We start from the raw sequence: 14,231 nt of genomic DNA on the forward strand, positions 1-14,231 counted from the left end.
CCCTTATCTAAGGAGAAACTTCCTGACAGTTAGAACAATTAACCAGTGGAACAACCTGCCTCCAGAAGCGGTGAATGCTCCAACACTGGAGGTTTTTAAGAAGAGACTGGACAGCCATTTGTCTGAAATGGTATAGGGTTTCCTGCCTGAGCAGGGGGTTGGACTAGATGACCTCCAAGGTTCCTTCCAACTTTACTTTACTACTATCTCACTTCATAACAAACTATAATGTTGTTAAGTGAATTCCTGCAGTTGTTAAGTTAGTCACATGGTTGTTAAGTGAATCTGGCTTCCGGCATTGACTCTGCTTGTCAGAAGGTCCCAAAAGGGGATCACATGACCCCGGGACTCTGCGACAGTCATAAATATGAGTCAGCCGCCAAGCGTCTGAATTTTGATCACCTGACCACGGGGATGCTGCAACAGTGTGAAAAACTGTCATAAGTCACAGTTTCCTGCCTGAGCAGGGGGTTGGACTAGATCAGTGGTTCTCAACCTGTGGGTCGGGACCCCATTTGGGGTCGAACGACCATTTCACGGGGGTCCCCAAACAACGCAGTCCGCCATTTTTTTCCCCCCTTTTCCTTAGCTGTGCTCCTCCCTTTTATTCTATGGGCTTTTGAAAGCCAATAGAATAGACTCTCTTGAATAGAGTCTAATTTTATTGGCTTTCAAAAGCCAATAGGAATTGTCCAGGCTGTCTCTGCTCTGCTGAGCCCGCCAAAAGTCCCATTCTGCAAACGGTGCTGCTGCACCAGTTGAGTAGTCCTCGACTTACGACTGGTTGAGTAGTCCTCGACTTACGACCGGTTGGGGGTCGCGGCATTAAAAAGGTTGAGAACCACTGGACTAGATGATCTCCATGGTCCCTTCCAACTTCATTATTGTTATTATTACTTTTTTCAGTGCCGTTGTAACTTTGAACGGTCACTAAAGGGATGGTTGTAAGTCAAGGATTGCCTGTACTAGAACTAAAGGGACTGGCACAGCTGCTTAGGGCACGCTAAAGATAAATTCAATATAAATTTTAAGCTTCGCTTCTTTAAATGCGCTTTTGGAGAATCGGGAAAAAGACCTACAGCAAAGCCCCAGAAAAGCTTTCTTCAGAAGAGAAAGGACAATTAAACCCACTTGGCTGACTTATGCCGAGCTATTAACATCCGTTGGAAGAGAAAAGAGAAAATCTGGAAGAAGGGAGATTTTTACTTGTCAATGGTTTACGTACGCTCCGTTTTGAGAGATTTAAAATGGATAAAAAAGAGTTCTGTTTTGACAGATGAAAGAAGTGATTTTTGAAAAAGACTTTTGTACCAGCAACGAACATCTTATTGCTAAGGGATGTAAATTGATATTGACAATGAGTCAGGAAGTTGATTAGAGGTCTGGAGGCTAAAGCATACAAGGAACGGTTGCTGGAATTGGGTATGTCTCGTTTAATGAAGAGAAGGACGAGGGGGGACAAGATAGCAGTCTTCCAATATCTCAGGGGCTGCCCCAAAGAAGAGGGAGTCAAGCTATTCTCCAAAGCTCCTGAAGGCAGACAAGAAGCAATGGATGGAAACTCATCAAGGAGAGAAGCAACCTAGAACTGAGGCGAAACTTCCTGACAGTTAGAACAATTAACCAGTGGAACAACCTGCCTCCAGAAGCTATGAATGCTCCAACACTGGGAGTTTTAAAGAAGAGACTGGACAGTCATTTATCTGAAATGGTGTAGGGTTTCCTGCCTGAGCAGGGGGTTGGACTAGATGACATCAAGGTCCCTTCCAACTTTATTATTATTATTAACAACCTGCCTCCAGAAGCGGTGAATGCTCCAACACTAGAAGTTTTTAAGAAGAGACTGGACAGCCATTTGTCTGAAATGGTACTATAGGGTTTCCTGCCTGAGCAGGGGGTTGGACTAGATGACCTCCAAGATCCCTACCAACTCCTCCTCCTCCTCCTCCTTCCCAAAGCATTTCAAAAGAACACCTCAAAGCCCTAGCTTTCCTCGTTCACACCCGAAACCAAGAAAAAAAAAGAACTCAGCAATAATAATAATAATAATAATTTGGGATCTGGAGTGGAGCTCCAGATCCCAAAACAACTGGAGCACCACTTGAACACCATTGGCATTGACAAATTCGCTATTAGTCAATTGCAAAAGGCGGCCTTATTAGGAACTGCTTCCATCCTGCGACGATATCTGTAATACCATCAAACATCCACATCTGCCTATCCCAGGTCCTGGGTAAGGACTCGATAGGTAGACAGAATGCCAAATCCAGTCTGAACATCTGGCTGTGTGATGATCAATAATAATAACAACAACAACAACAACAATAATATATTTCAGATGGTAGGGTTAAATGGGCAGGAGGTTTTGGATATATGGGTAGTCCTTGATTATGACCACAATTGAATCCGACATTTATGATTGATAAGCAAGATACTTGTTAAGTAAGCATGGTTCAATTTTACAACCTTTCTCGCCTCCGTTGTTAAGTGAATCCCTGTAATTGTTCAGTTAGCAACACGGTTTTTAAATGAATCTGGCTTCCCCATTGAGTTTGCTTGTCAGAAGGTTGCAAAAGGGGGTCACGTGACACCATCCTGGGACACTGCGACCGTCATAAATACAAAACAGTTGCCCAGTGTCTGAATTTTGATCACGTGACCGCGGGGAGGCTGCCATGGCCGTTAAGTGTAAAAAAAATGGTTATAATTCATTTTTTTCAATGCCACTGTAACTTTGAACAGTCACTAAACGAACTGTTCTTAAGTGGAGGAACACTTGTGATATTATGCTTGACCACTGGGCAAAAAGGTGGGCAAACAGACTGAAATTTACTCTGAATTATAATTTGGAAGACATTTTTTATTTGTTTAGGGCAGGGGTAGGCAACCTTGGCTCTTTTATGACTGGTGGACTTCAACTCCCAGAATTCCTGAGCCAGCATGGAGGAACTATGGCCCCCTCATGACTGGTGGACTTCAACTCCCAGAATTCCTGAGCCAGCTTGGCTCAGCTTGGAAACCTCTCCCTTTCCCCTCAGCATGGCTGGCTCAGGAATTCTGGGAGTTGAAGTCCACGAGTCATAAAAGAGCCAAGGTTGCCGAGGGACTGTTCAAAGTTATTGTACAAGGACACTGGTAACACTTAATAACCATTTTTCACACCGGTGACCGTTGCAGCACGGGTCACGGGTTCAAGATTCAGACACTCGGCAACTGACTCATCTTTGCGACGGCTGCAGCGTCCCGGGTCAGGTGATCCCCTTTTGATAAGCAAAATCCAGGGGGGGGGGAGTCAGATTCACTTCACAACCGTGTTCCTAACTTAACAGCTGCAGTGATTCACTTAACAACGATAACAAGGAAGGTTGTAAAATGGGCCTCTTAACAACGGTCTTGCTTAGCGTTGTCAATTTTGGGCTTCGTCGCCCAAAGTTGAGGACCATCTGCACTGTGGCTATTTAACCCCACTTATCCTTTCTCTCCCCCTTCAATTTGTATTTTAACTTTTTCTCTTTATTTTGGAAACTTGGTAAAATCCTTCTTTTAAAAAAAAAAAAAAAACACCAAACAGACCCAGAACTTTGCAGCTGTCACAAGCTGAGAGTGACTCAAACGCCCATATGCTGGCTGTTAAATCCATTCCGATGTTCTTTTTTTTTTTTTTTTAAGAAAAAAAAAACAGGACCCCCCCCCCCAAATCTACAAGGGTATATTAGCACTAAACCTCATTACAAAGGCTCTCCGTTCCCACCCCTCACCCCCCCCCAATCTGGCATTTCTGCTGTTTCTTGCAAACTCAATTGAAGGGAGACAAACAAAGATACAAGCCTCAATTTAGCTGACAAAAGACCCAGGGTGGCTATTTCAACTGGGAAATTGTTCCCACTTTACAGTGGGGGGGGGAGGAATAAAAATAAAAGGCCTGCACCCCCTTCTGCTATTTAAGCAGCCTGCGGGGAGGAAATCTTCTGTAGCAGGCAGCTGTTGGATGGGGAGATGAGATTATGGAGGGGTGGGAAGAGGAATTAAGCCCCCCCCCCCAATCTAACTGCCTTTCTATCGTCTAATTTTGAGCTAAATTTAGAAGGCAGGCTGCCCCATAAAAGGGACCTCTGGCCCGGAATGTATAAAACAGGGAATTACTTAGAAAAGAGAATAACAGGGTTGGGAGGGACCTTGGAGGTCATCTAGTCCAACCCCCTGCTCAGGCAGGAAACCCTATACCATTTCGGACAAATGGCTGTCCAGTCTCTTCTTAAAAACGTCCAGTGTCGGAGCATTCACCGCTTCTGGAGGCAGGTTGTTCCACTGGTTAATTGTTCTGTCAGGAAATTTCTCCTGGTTTTTAGGTTGGATCTCTTTTTAATGATCTTCCACCCGTTACCGACAGCCCTCGACTCGTGGCGAGAAAGGTCGTAAAATGGGGCAAAAGTCACTTAACAACTGTCTTGCTTAGCCACAGAAAATTTTGAACTCAACTGTGGTCGTTAATTCGAGATCTGTTTGTACCACTTGTCAGCATCCAGCTAGCCTGCTTTAGGATGCATGGACTTCAGCCCCCAGAATTCCCCAGCCAGCCATGCTTTAAGACGGGTGGACTTCAACTCCCAGAATTCCCAGAAGAGGGAATCAAGCTATTTTCCAAAGCACCTGAAGGCAGGACAAGAAGCAACGGGTGGAAACTAATCAAGGAAAGAAGCAACCTAGAACTAAGGAGAAACTTCCTGACAGTGAGAACAATTAACCAGTGGAACCACCTGCCTCCAGAAGCAGTAAATGCACCAACACTGGAAGTTTTTAAGAAGAGACTGGACAGCCATTTGTCCGAAATGGTGTAGGGTTTCCTGTCTGAGCAGGGGGTTGGACTAGATGACCTCCAAGATCCCTTCCAACTTTACTACTACTACTACTACTATTATTATTATTATTATTATTATTATTATTATTATTATTGTTGTTGTTGTTGTTGTTGTTGTTGTTGTTGTTATTAATTCCCCAGCCTGCATGCTTTCAGATGGGTGGACTTCAATTCCCAGAATTCCTCAGCCAGCCATGCTTTAAGACGGGTGAACTTCAACTCCCAGAATTCCCCAGCCAGCCATGCTTTCAGATGGGTGGACCTCAACTCCCAGAATTCCCCAGCCTGCATGCTTTCAGATGGGTGGACTTCAACTCCCAGAATTCCCCAGCCAGCCATGCTTTCAGATGTGTGGACTTCAACTCCCAGAATTCCCTAGCCTGCATGCTTTAAGATTGGTGGACTTCAACTCCCAGAATTCCCCAGCCTGCATGCTTTAAGATGCGTGGACTTCAACTCCCAGAATTCCCCAGTGGCATGCTGTGATGAATGGACGTCAGTGCCCAAATTCTCTAAGATAGGTGGACTTCAACTCCCAGAATTCTCCAGCCAGGATGCTGGCTGGAGAATTCTGGGAGTTGAAGTTCACCCATATTAACATTGCTGAGATTGAGCCTCTTTTAATCATTCCCAATATCCCTCTGGATGCCTCCCATTGGGGGGGGGGGAGAGTAGAGGCTGACCTTTGCTCCTGGCCCAGGTGTAGGTGTGATCCATCCCACTGCCCCGGAGTTCCAGGGATGGGGGTGCCAGGCGAGGAGGAGGGGGTCGAATGTGGATTTCTTTGGCTTTGCTGCCGCTGCTCCCTTTTAAGGGCAAGATGCATTTCGGGAGACCTTTGTAGAACCAGGCCCCAGATCGCTTCCAGACCTGAAGAGATTGAAGAAAGAAAGAAAGAAAAGGACTTTTAGTGTTCTGAATGCTGATTTGTGTTTATTTATTTCTGATTTTATTGAGCCCTCGTTTGTGTCTTTGAGTACTCTTTTGCTTTTTTTGTGTTCATGAATAGAATAGAATAAATAGAATAGAATAGAATAGAATAGAATAGAATAGAATAGAGTAGAGTAGAGTAGAGTAGAGTAGAGTAGAGTAGAGTAGAATAGAATAGATTAGAATAGAATAGAAAATATGGAATGGAATGGAATAGAATAGAAAATATGGAATGGAATGGAATAGAATAGAATAGAATAGTTTAGAATAGAATAGAAGAGTTGGAAGGGACCTTGGAGGTCATCTAGTCCAACCCCTGCTCAGGAAGGAAACCCTACACCATTTCAGACAAATGGCGGTCCAGTCTCTTCTTAAAAACCTCCAGTGTTGGAGCACTCACAACTTCTGGAGGCAGGTTGTTCCACTGGTTAATTGTTCTAACTGTCAGGAAGTTTCTCCTTAGTTCTAGCTTGCTTCTCTCCTTGATGAGTTTCCCTCCGTTGCTTCTTGTCCTGCCTTCAGGCGCTTTGGAGAATAGCTTGACTACCTCTTCTTTGGGGCAGCCCCTGAGATATTGGAACACTGCTATCCTGTCCCCCCTCGTCCTTCTCTTCATTAAACTAGACATACCCAATTCCAGCAACCATTCCTTACTGTATATGTTTTAGCCTCCAGTCCCCTGATCATCTTTGTTGCTCTTCTCTGCACTTTTTCTGGAGTCTCAAGATCTTGTTTACATCATGGTGACCAAAACTGGATGCCGTATTTCAAGTGTGGCCTTACCAAGGCATTATAAAGCAGTATTATTACTTCCCGTCATCTTGATTCTATCACTCTGTTAATGCAGCCCAGCACTGTGTTGGCTTTTTTGGCAGCTGCAGCACACAGCTGGCTCATAGTTGAGTGATTGTCCACTAGGACTCCGAGATCCCTCTCACAGTTGCTACTATTGAGCAACTATACTATACCTGTACATTTGGTTTTTCTTGCCTAAATGTAGTCTTGCCTTACTTTTTTCACCACTGAATTTAGTTTTGTTAGATAGCGCTCGATGTTCAAGTCTGTCCAGATCCTCCTGTATCTTAAGCCTGTCTTCTGGAGTGTTGGCTATTCCTGCCACTTATTAAATGGGGCAAAACTCACTTAATTAGCCACAGAAATTTTGGGCTCAATTTTCGTCATAGGTCTAGCTGTAAATGCATTCTACCAAAAGCCAAGGAAAATTTTTTTGGATATTCAGCTTAAAACTCAAGCTGAGAGAAAAATAATTTCAGTTAAAAGAGGGTCAAAACCTCGCGGCTGATAAGGTGACACGAAAGCTGGTTGCCAAACTCACTGCGGCCACATTTTCCAAGAACGCAGCTTTCTTTCCAATACAGATTTTAATATAGAGATTGGGGACAAAGGGAACTTAATAAAACATATTTAATCTATACGGCTTCGCACAAAAGGAAGAGCAATTTTCACAGAAAGAACAGTGAAAGCCTGAAACTCAATTTAATTTCTGCCCTCCAGCAAAAGCTAATCAAAAACTCAACGAGACACTCCGAGAGCACAGAGAGAGGTGAGTTTAAACACAAACGCGTGCACGCACACACACACACACACACAACACAAAATGCTTTAGACCTGTGGAAACTGTGCCAAATAAATCATTTTCCCCTTTGAGAAATTTATTTCCTGGAAAAAAAATGTTGAGTTGTTGCTCACCGGATTAGAACAGACTGAATTCCTGCCTCAAGATATTTATCCTTTAAAATTGGACAAGAAAAGACAGCAAAGAGAAATGAACGTGTATGTCACACATTTGGTTCATTTGTTGTCATTTAAAGCAGAGGCCTCCAAACGTGGTAATTTTAAAACTTGTGGACTTTCAGTCCCAGATTTCCCCAGCCAGCCTGCTTTAAGATGGGTGGACTTCCACTCCCAGCATTCCCCAGCCAGCATGCTTTAAGAGGGTGGACTTCCACTCCCAGAATTCCTCAGCCAGCTATGTTGGCCAGGGAATTCTGGGAGTTGACGTCCGCTCATGTTAAAAGGGCCAAGCTTAAGAAATTGATCCGAATAATCTCTCCTGACAACAGCAAGCGCAGATATCAACCACCGCAACCACACCTGTGGAATTGTGGTCCCATCAGAACTCACCTCTCTCTGCTCGTTGCAGATCTTACAGAACCAAACGGTCCGTTTGTGGGGATCCGGCATTTCTATGCCACACTTTGTGCAAACTTTCTGGGGAGACAGAGAGAAAAAAATCAATCAATCCAAAAGGTGGTGATACCACTGGGTAAGTTTGGGTGGGTGGGCCAGGACGTGGGGGAGAAAAGCAATAATTTCTAAATCAGGAGTCTTCAAACAAGTCATAAAAGGGCCAAGTTTGAAGACCCCTGGTCTGGATCCAAGTGCGCAGATTCATCAAAATGGCCGACTGAGGAATTTTGGGAGTGGAAGTCCAAAAATCATAAAAGGGCAAATTTTCCCCTGCTCTAAATTGTGGGACAGGTCTTTTCTCTTGAAAAGGATGACGTTGAATCTTATAAATATTAACTGCAAAAACAGGTTTCCCCCAAATTTTCAGGGAGTCCTCGACTTATGACCATCAAGCCCTCAATTTCTGTCGCTAAGCAAGGTGGTTGCTAAGTGACTTTTTGCCCCACTTTACAACCCCTCTTGACACCGGTTGTTAAGTGAAGCACTGCACTTGTTAAGTGAATCGTGTGGTCCTTAAAACTGGCTTTGCTTGGCTGGGAATGTGGCAAAAGGAGAATTTCATGACCGTTTACACAGTGTTTCTCAACCTTGACAATTTTAAGGCATGTGAACTTCAACTCCCAGAATTCCACAGCCAGCATACCAAATGCCCAAGTTTTGATCATGTGACCATAAGGGGGCTGTAATGGTCATTAAGTCTGAAACGTGATCATAAGTCATTTTTTTACAGTGCTGCTGTAATTTTGAATGGTCACTCAACTTAAAAACTGCCTTGGTTAACAACGGAGATTTGGGCTTAGTTGTAATCTAAGTTGAGGATGACTTTCTTAACTTTGGATCTGAAGCCTCCTTCTAACTATTGGAACTTCGACCCCAAAGCCTTTTCCCACAATGCACCTGAGGTAGCAGCCTCTCTCGAGGGCATTGTGGGAGATTCAACTATAGCTAGCATGATCTCCAGGTAGTCCTTGACTTATGACCAGGCTCTTGGCAACTATTTGAAGTTACCCTGTGGTAAGATGGCTGGCCAATAGATTTTATGAAAGAAAGAAAGAAAGAAAGAAAGAAAGAAAGAAAGAAAGAAAGAAAGAAAGAAAGAAAGAAAGAAAGAGAGAGAGAGAGAGAGAGAGAGAGAGAGAGAGAGAGAAAGAAAGAGGTGGAAAGAAGGAAAATAGGTCGAGAAAGAAAGAAAGAAAGAAAGAAAGAGAGAGAGAGAGGTGGAAAGAAGGAAAATAGATAGGGAAAGAAAGAAAGAAAGAAAGAAAGAAAGAAAGAAAGAAAGAAAGAAAGAAAGAAAGAAAGAAAGAAAGAAAGAAAGAAAGAAAAAGGTGGAAAGAAGGAAAATAGGTGAAGGAAGGAAGGAAGGGAAGGAAGGGAAGGAAGGAAAAGAAAGAAAGAAAGAAAGAAAGAAAGAAAGAAAGAAAGAAAGAAAGAAAGAAAGTTATAACATTTACTTGCAACCTGAATTTGAAATTCCGATACCACCCCATCACATGACTGCATTTGGAGCAGTGAGCAATTGGTCCATACCTACGATTGTTTGTTAGTATCCTGAGGTCACATAATCATGATTTACAACATGTTTGCCCCAAATCGATATTTACTTTCGGTTTCTGGCAATGAACGCCCATTATGGACAAGGGATTCATTTAACGACCGCTGTGCTTGCTTTGCAACCGCGCAGCATTCGCTTAAAAACCACTGCAAACCCCCCCCCCCCAAAAAACCCCGGCATAAAATCTGGGACAGTTGCACAATAACCCACTTAACGACCAGGCTCAATGACGGTCGTAAGTGGAGGACCGCCGCTATTTAAACTCGGACCTGGTTGAATATTGTAGGATCACCCAAAATCAAGACCCTTCTGCTTATGCCCAGAAGGAACCGCAAAGGCAATACTAGCCTTTTATGAGTTCGTCTGATTTCGGGATCAATCAGCAAAAGCCGAGACAGCCGGTGTGTTTTCCAGCCATCTGGACAATCCGAATGGGCCCGCAGGGCAAAGAAGCTCAAGAAGATTTCAAAAGGGCTGTGAGGCCGAACCGAAGGAATAAAAACAAATGGAGCACTCAATAAAAGAGGGGAAAAAAAACAAAAATCAATCCACAGCAAGATGGATTAACTATTTCCCTTCAAGCCGCCTGTAAATTAATGCTGCCAGCCCTATCCACAGCAGGCACCGATGGAATAGGATGCCGATCAGGAACCGGGGGGGGGGGGGAGAGGAGGTTGAAAAGAGTCAACCTGGGGGGGGTTGTTTCTCATCCCAAAAAAGATTCTACATTTAGGCAAGAAAAACCAAATGGACAGCTACAGTATAGGTCAGGGGTAGGCAACCTTGGCTCTTTTATGACTCATGGACTTCAACTCCCAGAATTCCTGAGCCAGCCACGCTGAGGGGAAAGGGAGAGGTTTCCATGCTGAGCCAGGCTGGCTCAGGAATTCTGGGAGTTGAAGTCCACGAGTCATAAAAGAGCCAAGGTTGCCTACCCCTGGTATAGGTGGTACCTGGCTCAATAGTAGTAACTGTGAGAGGGATCTCAGAGTCCTAGTGGACAATCCCTTAAATAGGAGCCAGCCGTGTGCTGCAGCTGCCAAAAAAGCCAACACAGAGCTAGGCTGCATTAACAGAGGGACAGAATCAAGATCACGGGAAGTATTAATATCACTTTACAAGGCCTTGGTAAGGCCACACTTGGAATAGTGCATTCAGTTTTGGTCACCACGATGTCAAAAAGATGCTGAGACTCTAGAAAGAGTGCAGAGAAGAGGAACAAGGATGATTAGGGGGCTGGAGGCTAAAACATATAAGGAACGGTTGCTGGAATTGGGGATGTCTAGTTTAATGAAGAGAAGGACGAGGGGGGACATGATAGCAGCATTCCAACATCTCAGGGGCTGCCCCAAAGAAGAGGGAGTCATGCTATTCTCCAAAGCGCCTGAAGGCAGGAGAAGAAACAATGGATGGAAACTCATCAAGGAGAGAAGCAACCTGGAACTAAGGATAAATTTCCTGACAGTGAGAACAATTAACCAGTGGAACAGCTTGCCACCAGAAGTTGTGAACGCTCTAACACTGGAAGAGATTGCATAGCCATTTGTTCAGAATGGTATATAGGGTCTCCTGCCTGAGCAGGGGGTTGGGCTAGATGACCTCCAAGGTCCCTTCCAACTCTGCTATGAAAACGTGCCCTCTGCCTCAAAGGTCAGGAGCTGCGTGACTACTTCTCCAAAATACATGCTTCCCCTAGCCAGGTTGGTTTCTTGTGCATTGTGCCAAGCTGGGCAACATGCTTGCAGAGGTACCCTGCTCTGGGGGCTTCTATGAGGCTGGGGGGGCCACATTCACAGGAACCTTTCCGTGTTCTCCAATAAGTTCACCTCCGTCACTGGGTTCCCCAGCAGAGAGATAAAACAAGATACAGGCAATCCTTGAATTACAACTGTAACTGAGCCTCCAATTTATGCTGCTAAGTCAGTGGTTCTCAACCTTTTTAATGCCGCGACCCCCAACCGGTCATAAGTCGAGGACTACTCAACCAGTCGTAAGTCGAGGACTACTCAACTGGTGCAGCACCGTTTGCAGAATGGGACTTTTGGCGGGCTCAGCAGGCAGAGACAGCCTGGACAATTCCTATTGGCTTTTGAAAGCCAATAGAATTAGACTCTATTCAAGAGAGTCTATTCTATTGGCTTTCAAAAGCCAATAGAATAAAAGCGAGTAGCACAGCTAAGGGAAAGGGGAAAAAAATGGCAGACTGCGTTGTTTGGCGACCCCCGTGAAATGGTCGTTCGACCCCAAATGGGGTCCTGACCCACAGGTGGAGAACCACTGTGCTAAGTGAATTTTTATTAAATGAATTTTGCCCCACGTTACGACTTTTCTCGCCACACTTAAGTGAATCGCTGCAATTGTTAATTTTAACACAGTTAAGTGAATTCTGGCTTTCCCCATTGACTCTGCTCGACGTAAGGCCACAAAATGGGATCACATGACCTCTCGGGACACTGCAACCGTCATAAGTACATGCCACTTGCCAAGCCTCTGAATTTTGATCATGTGACCACGGGGACGGTCAGATTCACTTAACGACCATGTTACCCACTTAACGACCGCACCGATTCACATCACAACTGCGCTGCAACGGTCGCAAGTGTGAAACATGACTATACATTCCTTTTTTTCAGTGCCATTGTAACTTTGAACAGTTGTTAAATGAACCGTTGTAAGTCGAGGACTATTTACGATGACAGCTGAGACCAGAATTTCCCATGGCTAAGCAAAGAGGCGGTTAGGAATGTTACGGCCAATGTTATCACGCGGTTGTTAAGGGAATCACTGCAGTCGTTAAGCGAATCACATGGTTGTTAATTGAATCCACTCCCCCCCACTGACTTTGCTTGTTGGAAGCCAGCAGGGAAAGTTGAATTACAACTATAATTGAGCCCCCAATTTATGCGGCTAAGTGAAAAATTTATTAAATTAATTTTGCCCCACTTGATGACTTTTCTCGCCACAGTTGTTAAGTGAATCGCTGCGGTTGTTAAAGTAGTAACACGGTTGTTAAATGAATTCTGGCTTTCCCCATTGACTTTGCTCGGCATAAGGTCACAAAATGGGGATCACATGACCCCCGGGACGCTACAACCGTCATAAATACATCCTGGTTGACAAGGGCCTGAATTTTGATCACGTGACCACGGGGAATGTTGCGATGGTCGTAAGTGCGAGGACTCGTTGTGACTCCCCTTTTCCGGTGCCATTTGCACAAAGTCGTACGGTGGTTAAATGAAATGGCTTTCCGTGAAAGCAAATTCACTGAGCTTACTCTAAAGTTACCCAGCAATTTTGCCCTCTTATTCGGAACCCAATTCCAGTTTTCTAATTTTACTCATCTCTGTAAAAAAAAAAAATAGGATCGTGCTAAATTGCATTGGGATGCCGAGTCTTCCCTCTGGTGGAGCTTATAAAATTTGCAAATCCGGGAACGTGCTTTTCTTTTGTCGTTACTTAAAAAAATAAAAAATAAAACAGACAACACACTACACTATTTAAAAAAAACACACACACAACACCCTGCAATATCATTCAAGAAACAGCTTTTTCTTCATTTCAGAAAGACCCCGGGGAGGGAGGGAGGGAGCGAGAAAAAGAGAGAGAGAGAAAGAGAGAGAGAGAGAATAAATGGGTGGGTGGGTGGGTGGATGGATGAATAAATAAATAAATGTTGCAGAGATTATTGACAGTTAATTAAAACACAATTTAAAAAAAAATAAAAAAAAAACAAAACAGAAAGCCTTGGGGGAATCTTCCCAAATGCTAATTTTAACAGTTCAAAGGGAGGAGCAAGAATAATTGGGAGCTTTTTTTTTAAATCTATAGCCTAATTAACTGCTGGGATTTCTGCTCTGATTGATGTCAGCTGGGTGAGAAGATGGGAGGGGCAGAGCAGGGAGAGGCCTAGAACAGGACTTTTCAACCTTTTCACCCATTGTACCACTTTTAGGATATGGCAACATCCCAGTACCACCAGGCGCCTAGCAACATGTCAGAAACTTGATGACCAAAAAAAAAAAAAGGGGGGGGGGAAGTGATAAAGTACAGGTAGTCCTCGACTTACAACAGTTCGCTTAGTGACTGTTCGAAGTTACAGTGGCACTGAAAAAAGTGCCCCCAAGCCACAGCCGAGCAAGACACCTGCCTGCCTGCCCGGCCGCGCTCTTCCTCCTGTCCGAGGTTTTCATTGTTGTGAGCATTTCTGTTGAGGATTGGCAGCAGGGGTGGGGTGGGGGGGGGGTTTGGTCTTTATTCCCCTCCTCATCTGCTGGGTGGTTGCAGCAGGTTTTGGTCACTTCACATGACCCTGGGACACTGTGATCGTCATAAATATGAATCCGTTGCCAAGCATCTGAATGTAAATCACAAGACCCTGGAGAGGCTGCAACATTCCAGCTGATCGGCGCTTCTTCTGGGCTCAGCACAAGCACCAGGATCAGTGCTGCTTTCCAGCTGATTGATGCTTCTTCAGGGCTCAGCAGAAGCGCCAGGATCAGTGCTGAGCTCCAGCTGGAGCCTGGCGCTGATCCTGGCGCTTCTGCTGAGCCCTGACAGCCCTGCAGCTCCAGCCGTCTCTCGCTCAGGCTTGTGCGGTGCTGCCACCGGTTCAGCTCATTCTCCTTCCCCACTACCCACTTTTCTAGGATCGTCGCGTACGACCTGCCAGGTGCCAAC

General features: G+C 44.7%; 1 protein-coding gene across 1 annotated transcript in view; it reads right to left on the reverse strand.

Annotated features, from left to right (window-relative positions):
* Positions 1-14,231, reverse strand: part of LOC120297976 (double C2-like domain-containing protein beta) — a 202,759-nt gene that overhangs the window by 165,381 nt on the left and 23,147 nt on the right. Inside the window, exons 5-6 of the mRNA XM_039321257.1 lie at positions 7,934-8,020; positions 5,542-5,728 (exon numbers count right to left, since the gene is read on the reverse strand). Of these exons, the coding sequence (XP_039177191.1) occupies positions 5,542-5,728; positions 7,934-8,020 (274 nt within the window). The remainder of the gene's footprint in view (positions 1-5,541; positions 5,729-7,933; positions 8,021-14,231) is intronic.

The sequence above is a fragment of the Crotalus tigris genome, unplaced genomic scaffold, assembly GCF_016545835.1.
Source record: "Crotalus tigris isolate CLP2741 ecotype Arizona unplaced genomic scaffold, ASM1654583v1 scf7180000023723.778456, whole genome shotgun sequence".
In the NCBI taxonomy this organism is placed as follows: Eukaryota; Metazoa; Chordata; class Lepidosauria; order Squamata; family Viperidae; genus Crotalus; species Crotalus tigris.